General features: G+C 34.0%; 1 protein-coding gene across 1 annotated transcript in view; it reads left to right on the top strand.

Annotated features, from left to right (window-relative positions):
- The window catches only part of UNC13D (unc-13 homolog D), a 1205501-nt gene that overhangs the window by 862908 nt on the left and 330403 nt on the right, over positions 1 to 12190 (top strand). The window contains exon 18 of the mRNA XM_044077226.1: positions 6236 to 6287. Within this exon, the coding sequence (XP_043933161.1) occupies positions 6236 to 6287 (52 nt within the window). The remainder of the gene's footprint in view (positions 1 to 6235; positions 6288 to 12190) is intronic.

The raw sequence follows: 12190 nt of genomic DNA on the forward strand, positions 1-12190 counted from the left end.
GTATAAATAACAATCCGCATCTAATGTAAAAACATTTACTAAATGTCATTGTCATTACTAATCACCATACCATCCATAGCATGCTAGCTAATATAATCTATAGCTATATGCTGGAGTAATATACACAAGACTACATTAGAAAAAAAAAAAATATATATATATATATATATATATATATATATATATATATATATATATATATACACAAAAAACACCATGGTGATGCTTACACAAAAGCTACACAAAAAAGAGAAATATATACAAAAATCACCATGGCTGTACTTACGCTTCACATAAATAAGTATATTTTATTTTAAACAATGTACTGGACCATTAGCAAAAAATGCTATGGGTCATGGAGTATAAATAACAGTCCGTATCTAATGTAAAAATGTTTACTAAATGTCGGTGTCATTACTGGTCACTATCCCAGTCAACAAATGTAATATAAAATAAATAAATAAATGAAATCTTTTCACCTAAAGTGCATCTGTTTAGAATGCACAAGAGGAAAAGGCAGACAACAAATGTAAATAATATAAATATATCTCATACCGCTCAGCTGTACAGATTTTTACAGAATGTCCAGATTTTTGCCTGATACGTTTTGGTCTGTTCCTCATAAAAACTGTGTTTTTTTTTTTGACAAACCACTGGAATGATCTAAGGATTAAAGTCACTAAATAATGACATGCATTTGAGTTTCCAATTTCACATCCTTAAGAAAATGCATGCTAATATAAATCCTGTAGTGTTGTTACCTCACAGCAAGAGGTTATCCCGTTCGATTCTTGGCTGGGCTTGGGAGTGCCTTCTGTGTGGAGTCTGCATGTCCTCCCCATGGTTGGGTAGCATTTGAAATACATGTGTGCGTAAATGGGTATGCCTTCGTTGAAGGTTGGGCATCGAGCTGGCACCTCGACATTTCATAAAAATCTACTGCCAATCATTAGTGGAACTCTGGCGACCCCTTACTGGGAAAAGCCAAAAGACAAACAACAACAACAACATTCTAGCAACTTTCTAAGTTGCTAAGATCAATGTTTAAAATGTGTCCCTATTTTTGGGCCTTTGCACCCCTATTTTGTCAGCCTTTGTCCAGATTTCTTGTGCTTAGTGGTTGAGAGGTATGATATATCTGTTTTAAGCACGTGTTAGTGAAGCCAATATCTATTTTGTTTCTTACAATATTTTGTAATTGTATAATAGCATCAAAAATAGCAGAGACTCCAGCAAAAACAATACTCAAAAGCAATGTTAGTAATATAAAGTTGTACTGAGTACATAATACTAGAAATGAAACCCAAGTTTAAAATGTGTGCATAGTTATGCAAATTACAAATACTTATTATAATTCTAAGTATTTTACAACTGCATTCTAATATCAAGTTGCAAGTGTATTAACAAATGACTGAAGGTAAAAACAGTGCTAAAGGGGTTAAGAAATGTACTATGGTCTACAGAGTCTGGAATCTGGAATGCCCAGAAAGAAAAAAATAAGAGATTTTGTTTTATGTAAGCTCAGATCTTCCCCGGCTAAGTTGGGTAGTTACAAGGAATGTTGGAAAGATAAAATATTACTGGTACTAAAATTTACAAAGTCAAAAACAAGACTGGTTGCCAGGCCAGGTTCACTTATGTATTTCTAAAACATTATTGTTACTAAGTATTCATGTGCAGCACTAAGCAAAAAGCAAGAGAGTCTACCAAAACCCTATTTGGTAATTCTAATAAAACATCACAATTGTGCATGCATGTCATTAATAATCTGTTTGAAGGCAAATGCTAGAAGTAAAAAAAAAAAATCAGTTACACTGAGTACAACTAGTAGATGGGCCATGGTTTGCAGTTCAAATAAATTATGCAAGTCCCTTGCCAACAACAAAGGGAGGGTACAGATACTTAATTTTACACTGATTATACAAACAGTACTGCAGAAGGTACTAAAATAAAGGTACAAGAGAAAACTTATTGGTCTGTTGTAATGATTAAGTAATTATTAAAAGACAACCTATGCTTTTTTATTGTCATCAAGTGATTAGGATACCATCAACATGTACAGTAGTGAAAAAAAAATACCATAAACACATTTTAATGTTTCATAATGTTTAATTAGCAGGCTTCAGTTTAATAATAAGTTTGTGAACTAGACTGAGTGTACATTTCAACCCATGTATGTACAAATGCAAAAACATTCTATACAAGCAAGCATATGCTGTACAGGAAACAGTTTAATATGTAAACAACATTCTTCAGTAAACGAGTATGCTAAAAGGTGACCATGGAGGTATAAACTTCTATGTACATACAAAAATGTACATCAATAACTGTTGCACGCGGTAAAACACTCCATTTAAAATAAAAATCTTTTATTAAGCATGCTACAGGTAAGCACTTTCACGAATACTTCATCAGACCGTTAAATTTCAAAAATCCACTCAATTAGGCTTTTTATATCAAACACTCACGTGATGAGTTAATCAATGTACTCCAATAAAATATTTAAAGTTGCATCCTATTTGCAAACAACTCTATATATTCTACAACGTCAAATTAATACAATAAATCCACTACAATATAAACATAAAATGACAATGTACACTTTATAAAAAGCACACAAAAATATATCCTGGCTATAAATATATAAACACTGTCGAGTTCCATATTAATAGCCTGATGTATATAAATTAGTGATGCCCTTACACAACTTACAAATAATCAAATCGGGATCAACTGGATACATACAGCATGTTACGTTCATTGACCAACCAAATGTCCTTACATCCTCGACTAATCTAAAACACTCCACATGAATAAAAATGTTGTTCTAAACAATATTCTGACCCATTAACAAGAAACGCTATGGACCATGTACTATGAATAACAATCCGCATCTGATGTAAAAACATAAACTAAATACCGGTAACATTAATGGTCACCATAGCATCCATAGCATACTAGCTAATATGATCTATACCTATATACTATGCCTAAAGCTACACTAAAAAGAAAAATATATACAGAAATCACCATGGCTGTACTTACACTCCACATAGATAAGTATATTTTATTTTAAACAGTATTCTGGCCTATACGCAAAAACGCTATGGGTCATGAAGTATAAATAACAATCCGCATCTAATGTAAAAACATTTGCTAAATGTTGATGTCATTACTAATCACCATACCATCCATAGCATGCTAGCTAATATAATCTATAACTATATGCTGGAGTAATATACACAAGACTACATTAGAAAAAAAAAAATATATATATATAGATATATATATATATATATATATATATATATATATATATACGCAAAAAACACCATGGTGATGCTTACACAAAAGCTACACAAAAAAGAGAAATATATACAAAAACCACCATGGCTGTACTTACGCTCCACATAAATAAGAATATTTTATTTTAAACAATGTTCTGGACCATTAGCAAAAAATGCTATGGGTCATGGAGTATAAATAACAGTCCGCATCTAATGTAAAGACGTTTACTAAATGTCGGTGTCATTACTGGTCACCATACCATCCATAGATACTAACTAATATAGTTTTCAAATACCAGATACCAAATAAACAAACTGTATGTTTTTCCTTACTGATAACAGGTAAGTTTCTGCTAACCAATACCAATTAGAACTGTAGTTAGGTAAGATATTGCCTAGAGTTTAAGTACTTCATTTGATGTTTATGCACTAGAACTGTTCTGTTATTTGAAATGGTGATTTTGGAATTATTTAACAGCTTAGCTATGAGAGGCTGCCCCTGCATGTATACTATGAAAACAGCATCATATATTTTACATTGCTGTTTAACTGATAAGTATTTTGCATTAATGGGATGAAAGTTTTTAAAACATTTGAGAATAAAAATGTAAGGATTAGATCCTGCTGTGTACGCTAACCATTTTTTAAACATAGATTATTTTGTATCAGTGTAGCTAACTACTGGGTATGATCTGGAATCTCTCTTTTTGTCAGTGTAGCTAACTGCTGTTGCTTTAACTCTTTACTAACCAGATTCTTGTTGTCTTGTGATTCTGCACAGTCTGTCTGATATTTCTCAGTATTCTGTTCTGCTGACTCCAAAAGCTCTGATGCACTTTTGAAAAAGTGTTTGCATATGTTGTTTAAACTTTCTGAACTCATTTTGTCTGTTTTTAGAAGTTTATTAAATTATTCTGTCAGTTTACAATGAACTTCATTTATATCCTTATCTGTTTTGTACTGGGTAGATGCTTTCCACTTTTGTCTAACAAGATGTACAAGAGATTCTGTCAATAACTGATTTGACTGCTGTTGTAACTCTGAAATTAACATTTTACATGTAGTGACAGGACATAAAGCAAGTTTATGACCCTTATCTGGTTGTTTACCATTAACAAATGTCTGAACGGTACTTTTATGATATTGCACAAACAGTTTCATATGACTTGCACAATAAACCTTTACTGTCATACCAGTCATGTTTCTGTTTAAGATATCAGTCAAATGTAATCCATTTACATAATTTCTGTCAACTTACCCTAATAAGGTTTTACATTTGCTAATATGCTGTTTATACAACTTCTGTAGTCTATCTAAAATTGACACATTAAAAACAATAATGTGTTTACTATTCTTTTTACTAACCTGTTTACTGGCATTCATACTGTCATGTAACACAAACAAATTTCTTACCAAAGTCCACAGAGACAGTTTGCCATGCTGTTTACTGTAGATGTCTTGAACACTTCTGTAGTTACCTGAAAAGCTGGTGAAATTAAGCTGACAGCTGCAGATTCGAACCTGAGATGTCATCAACCTGAAGAATTTATGTCACTGCTTGCTTCCTGCACTGCAGTCCTACTCTGGATTCAGATGTCTGAGGAGCTGTACTGCTGCAAACTGTGGAAAATGAAGTGCTCCTATTCTGGACTCAATCATGTACATAAATGTTAGTTACTGCACTTTTACTGAAGTTACCTTATACATGATACAGGCAACACTCCCCGTGTGTTTGAATACAGGCAAGGCTCACCACTGAAAAGTTAATTGCAAACATGCAGATGTCTTTGCTGAATGCTGCATGCCTTGTAAAATACCAAAGTCTGATCAGTACAGATAAACTTTGAAGACTATTAATCTTTTAAACTTTGTGCAGTACTATTAAAATAACTTGCCTATATAACAGACGACACATACAATACTGTACAGTTTACAGATTTAATGTCTCAGATTTGCTTTTCCTACAGTATGGATAGCAATCTCCAGTACTCGCATCTAACAAGAAATCAGATCTAACATAATTTCATTTTACTGTCCATTTATACACTTTTTATAAAAAGCATTATTTTGATGTTGATGTAATGCAGTTTGTTGGGAACTTCCAAAGTCTATGCATTGATTCAAAGCTGGTAAAACACATTGTATTTTTGATGTCATACAGTTTGTTGTTAAGCTACTTTGTGTTCTGTTTCAAGGTGAATTACGTGACAGTTCAGTAAGTTGTCCTTGCCTCCAACCTAGTTTACTTCCTTGCACCTGCATCTCAGGAATTTCTTATCTGTAATTTTCCTTGGAGCTTGTACCAGACACTGTTCTTTTTTAAAAGAGTTATTCTTATCAGCAGTTTTCTTAAGCTGTATTAGACTCTGAACATTCATGTTACATTACAGATGGATGCTGTTTTATTTGGTTCTTAGTTAATAACAGTTTAACCTTTTTTTAGCAAACAGAAATGTATGCATCTAACTGATTATATTATCCTACATATATTCTAGCAGGCAGAAGTGTATGCATCTATCTAGCAAACAGGTGTACATGCACTATTATTTTCAATATATACATATATATATATATATATATATATATATATATATATATATATATATATATATTCAATTAAACAGGCGTATATATGTCTAAATATATATCTAACAGCCAAAAAAACACATCTGTATTTGATAAAATCAAGAACAATCATAAACACCATATTGAAAACTATTTAAATAATTAATTTTATGTATTGATAAATATAATACATATAGCTATAAGCATATTATATATAAATAAATTGATTTGTACTTTTAATCTTACATCATGTGTGTTATGTATTTATAATGATGTTACATAACAGAAATCTTACTTTCCCATTATAAAGGCATATATTTAACTTAACATGAAACATGGCTCTGTTTCTGCCTTCGAATCATGATGTATCTTTTCTGTTGCAGCACCGCCAAAATAGATCTCTTCAGCGTCTGTTATGTAACATTTGATGGTCTGGTAAGATATTATTCTGTATTTTTAAGTCATTTATGTATTCAATTTTCTGTTTTTCAACTGGAATTCCCCATACAGCAACTCATTGTGCTGTTTTCACTGTTGTGAGTTTCTTATGCAGACCTCTTCATAGTATCAGCTGAATCACCTACATCTTTTTCCCATTTTTGTGGCTATGTCTTCCCTGTTAGGGTATTGTTTTTCATAAAAACATGCACAGACACTGTGACCCACACAGCTTTTTAGTCTGTTAGACAAATAGTATCAACAATTGTTTATTTGCAGATCTCTGGGTTTAAAAAATACCAGCAAAAGACATCCATGCATTGATTCAAAGCTGGTAAAACACGTTGCATTTTTTCTTTTGAAACTGATAGTACAGTAGATAAGACTCCATGCATTGCAAAGAGTTATGAATGGCCTCACTGATCATATCCCATTATTATCATATGTTCTCAACATGGATGCCAAGATTCAGCTAGACAACTAACACATCATTTTTATTATTTTCACTAACCTTAAAAAATCTGATCTCAACAAACTAGAGGCCTGCTATCACAAAATTGCTAAATTTGCAACCAACCTTCCCAACCGTACACACCACTGCACTGCTTTAAAACAGTTAAGATTGCTTGAACTACCACACCTACTAGCATCCAACCAACTTGCAGTTGTCTACACCGTTATACACCAACCCGATAACGGCCCTTCCTTCAAAAATTTAATCTAACCATACTCTATTTACTGTACCCTTCGCTCATTCGACAAACTGCTAGTAAAAGTTACCAAGCCAATAACAACTTTGATGACTCCCTGTTTTCTAACGATATAGCACAATCCTGGAACTCTATACCCCAACACATAAACAACACTACCTCTACCACCAATTTTAAACTGCTGCTCAAGGAACACCTATACAACAATTGGCAATGTCCCTGTACTACCACAGGATGATTTTTCATACCCCATCCTATCCACTTCTTGTTTTTTTCACATCAATGCATACAAGCAACTTCCTCTCTCACTCCACCTAAATCCTAATCTAGCTTACTAATACTCCTAACTACATGTCTGGCAGGTGGGTCCATGGAATGTATTCCTTTCTTGAGCCTAACATTTAGAAATCATACATTAATTGTATTGCATATAAATATACTGCTTATAAACATACTGCTGTTATTAATAGTCAATTTCTCTATTAATCCACTGAAACAAATAACTTATGATGCTATTTTCAAACCTATGTATAATCATGTAAAATATTTTGCTCTTTATTGTTTTCCTTTTATATTCTATGTGTAACTATGTATGCGACTTATTATGCTTATCTAACGTTTGTACTGTCAGAACCTATTACATTTTTCTTTTTCTCTTTTTCTCTTTTTGTTTTTGGAGCTTTTCTCCACAGGCCTCCACTGAAAGTGGGCTATTAGCCCAGTCAGACCTTCGCGGTAAACAACTATAAAATAAGATAAATAAAATAAATAAATAAATAAATAATAACATGTTTGCAGTCAGAGACCTGATCATAACCCTCTGTGTAACTAATGGAAAGAAGTTCTGTAGCTGGTAGCTGTGCTGAAATTAACTAGACTGTGACGAAAGCAAGTATAATGTTGCCAGTAGCTGGCCACTAGCTGTAATACTTATTGTTACCACAGCTACTGGCTACTGAATGCCAAACCTGCTGTTTTTATTCTTGTGTTTAAGTGTTGTTGCTGTACTAATATATTTGGGAAGCAACAGCAACTCATGAAAAAGAACAACCATACATTAAAAAAAGAAATCTCAGGAGTATCAAACTTACACACACATTCTTGACTCAATAAAAGTACCATCAACTGTACTGCACCGTGCAAGGGTTCATTGGCATGCACATGCTGAGCACATGTGCAGTACATCACTTAGACATCCCCTACAACAGATGAAATCTGAGGGAGCACTAAAGTTCATTTATTCAATTACATTATTTGGAAAAGGTAAGAATGTTTTTTCAGAGTCATGACATTGTATATTCCCAGGAATCTATACCAGTGTGTAAGTAATACAGAGTTTACCCACGGATGGCTTTGTTTTATTATTTGGGCTTCACTCTTGGGATTAAACCACACCTACTAAGGGTAAATCCTGAATTACACTCATACCCATTTGTGGACTATTGCAAACTGCCCATCAGGCATTGTTATGCATAAAATCATGCACACAACACCCTTGCTGCAACATGATGAACACTGATGTGATGTCTACAACCCACTGAATGCTGTAAAAAAAGTATATATAATATTTTAACCAATTATAAGTTGTTGTGTCTTTCGGCTTTTCCCGGTTAGGGGTCGCCACAGCAGAACTCCAGTCTGCTAATTATTGGCAGTAGATTTTTACATGCCGAGTTGCCGGCCCTGATGCACAACCTTCAACGAAGGTATGCCCATTCATGCATGTCTCCACACAGAAGACATTCTAGCTGAGAATCGAACCAGACAACGTCTTACTGTGAGGCAACAACGCTACCGCAGCACCACCACCACAGTCTATTTTAACCAATTATAAGTGCCTCCTAGTTATCATGTAGTGTAAAAGAATTACAACTGTTTTGAGAATATACATTTAAAACAAATGATGTCATTATTAAGTTTAATTTCTCCAGGCAACCACACACTATAATAGGGTAAGATTTCCCAGGATTGTACAGTAATGCTCTTGAGAAGATGCATAGATAAGGTGGCCCTACAAACCTCCACTTTTACTGAATTGTAGTATTCGTAAAGCTTGGAGCATGAAATAACGGGCTGCATTTGATGCGTTATTATAATTATATTTGCTATTGTTTCCTATTTTTTATATTACATAAGGGTCTAGAAGTGTACTCAATAAATTTTCATTTAGTCCTGCACACACATAGCTGTGCATCACAATGTATAATCCAGTGAAGAGAAAACAGGATTGCACTTACAGATAAAAGAGCATGTTTCTTTTAAGTTTCAGATTAGTAAAACACATTGTCACACATTTCAATTGTCATGTTTACATAACAAGTAAAGGCTCTGATTATTCTTTTTTTCAGGTCCTTGTTTTGAGAATGTTCCCTGCTCTGATTCACTGATGTGTGACTCACTGATTAAGTCTTAAACCCACATATCCATCCATAAAAAATGCAGATGTTGCCATATTGTAGAGAAGTATACACATTAGGCATTTTCCCACGTCTTGTATATTGACAGTATTTTTCTGAAGTACTGAAAGGGGTCCATGTGCATTGGTGCTCTATCCTACAAATAAATAAGATTCAGTTTGGAGTCAAAGGCATTTGGTTTTCTTGATGGAGCATGTTGTGCCATTGGGACTAATCATGGTTTCTAGCTCATGCTGTCTTTATTTGTTTTTATATCTATAGTATATCCTGTAGCATTTCCATTTACCACTCTGGAATATCTGGCATAATAACTAAAACCTGGTTTAGATGTCAGGAGCTAGTCTTCAAAACGTAACTGTGTCCAGTCCTTTGGAACTGATATCTGAATGATAATTCAGTTCTGGTGACACTGATCTCAGGCAGAGCAATGTTATCACTGTGGTGGTCTTCTCAACTAATACATAGTATTTGCCAAAAGGAATACTTTATTGTACATCTAATAGCTGCTTAGATGATGTTTCTAAATCAGCAATGCAACATTGCAGTTCATTTCATAGGTCATAGTTGACTGGTGGCGCAGATGACTAAAGTTCTGAGCTGTTAACTGTGTCCAGAGTACAGGGTTTGATTCCTTCCACATTCATTTGCCTACTGTTCGATTCTGAAAGTCATTTTACTAGATAGTGATCACAGCTGGTCTATATTCGAACATTGAATATTTAACAGTTCAAATCGAACTATTAAAACATCGAATGTTCAGAAAAAAAAATAAAAACAACAAAAAATAAATAAACGGTGTAGGCAGGGGGAAAGCCCTTCTGCACCCCCCACACCCACCGCTACTTAAATATACCAACTCCGAGACTGCACTACATTGAAGTAAATGGAAATCTCCCCTTACGGAGATTTCTGTTTACTTGTTCGTTGTTCTGCAGTTTCACTATTCTCGTGTCGACAATGTCAGATTCGATATTGCCGGCTTTCTAGAATGTAATATAGGCCCATCATAGCTTATCCCTGAAAAGGGATAATTGTGTTCATTGGTCTTACGCTGTTAACAAACAGGTAAATTAATAATAAAATAAATAAATAAATAAATAAAAGAGGATACCATGAAATGTGTTCTCCTTGCATTTTATTAGCTATCTGTTTTTCTGCTAAATTTCAGTGCCTTTGTTCACTGTTAGACTGTTAGAGAGAGTGGACTATAAAGGTATGGAAAATGTTGAGTATCTGCTTCATCTCCAACACTGATAAGCTGCAGATAGTTATTTGAAAAGCCCTGAGCATGTGGGTGAAGCACTATGAGATTCTTGAAACTGAATGAAACTCAGTTTTCACTAAGCTTCTGCAAATGTATATAGTGCAGCCTGATTTTCAAACCTGCCTATGAAAAATGGTACTCCTATCAACATACAGGAGGTCTGATGGATACCTTGGAAATTTTGATCTTTTGAAGAAGACATCCAAGACTGAAAAGCTTTCACTCACAATTCTAACAGGTAATAAATGTAACCTCCTCTGATGCTGAGATCAGTTAAAGCAAATGTTAAGTTATATAGCCTGAGTTATATGAACCTCCAAAGTCACTTGGAACAAAAATTGTTTTGGTTAGAACTAACTCTAGCACGGGAGATAAGTGCTGCCAACTATTTGGGAATGTCATTACCAACAAAATGGACCCTTTCTTATGTAATTAAATAAACTATCTAAAACTATAAAACTAATGTATCCTAGCATAATTCTTACCAAACTACTAAAATCATACCAAAACACACCTGGCACTTTAAACTCTATTTAATAAATCACATCAAACCAAAGTAGAAAATCACCCATGAGACAGTCAATTGATAGAAAACGATGTTCACTGTATAAGTCTTGTTTGTTGCAAATGTTCACAAACAATGTAATTAATAAATTTTTAAATGAATGGTAAACAGTAATTCAGAAAGAAAAATGGATAAGTGCAATATGATCTATCTAGTACTATAAGATTACTGAGCTCGGTTTTACGACTCTTGACTTAAATAATCATCAGGAAACTCAGTCCCTAATCCTGCAACATATTTTATCTCTAGACTCCAATTTATTTCATGTCTATATATATATTTTCCCAGCAATGAGGCCTTTCCTTTTGAACAACATGCATAAGTCCCATTAGCAAACATCAGATCTGGAATTGCCTCTTTTCAACAGAGCAAACAGGTAGCAAACAATGACACTTGGAAAGTTTTCTATGTATTAGCAACTGCTCATTAATAAATACAACATTCTTCACTGCGCATATTGCTAAAATAGCTAACATGGTTTTCCCTATGAATTACAAAACAGAGAGCGAATGCCTTATCATAGATAACTGTGCATATAAAAGTGTCACTTACTGAGCAGGTAGCTGACTGCCCCTTGTTGCTGGAAAGATAAAATGGTTGTGGGTTCTATCCCTGCACACATTGCCTGGCTTCATGTCCTAAAGCTGACACAGCAATCTGGCATAATGATGGGTGTTTCCCTTCCAAGGCACCACCCCTCAAGAAGGCATTAAACCCGATTGGTGGTAGCTAAGGACTGTAAAATAGCCCACTGGATTTATCAAAAAATGTAGGGGACTAATATATCCACATTCTGAACTTGTCATTGATTTTTATACTCTCCTCTGTGACTTACAGAGTAAAGACTGTGCCAGACAGACCAATTAGTCAACTATCATCTTACACTGTCTCATATTCTGATAGTATATGTTGCATGATTTCACAACAAAATCCTTTCCTAACAT

The sequence above is a fragment of the Protopterus annectens genome, chromosome 7.part0, assembly GCF_019279795.1.
Source record: "Protopterus annectens isolate FY-2018-M chromosome 7.part0, PAN1.0, whole genome shotgun sequence".
In the NCBI taxonomy this organism is placed as follows: domain Eukaryota; kingdom Metazoa; phylum Chordata; order Ceratodontiformes; family Protopteridae; genus Protopterus; species Protopterus annectens.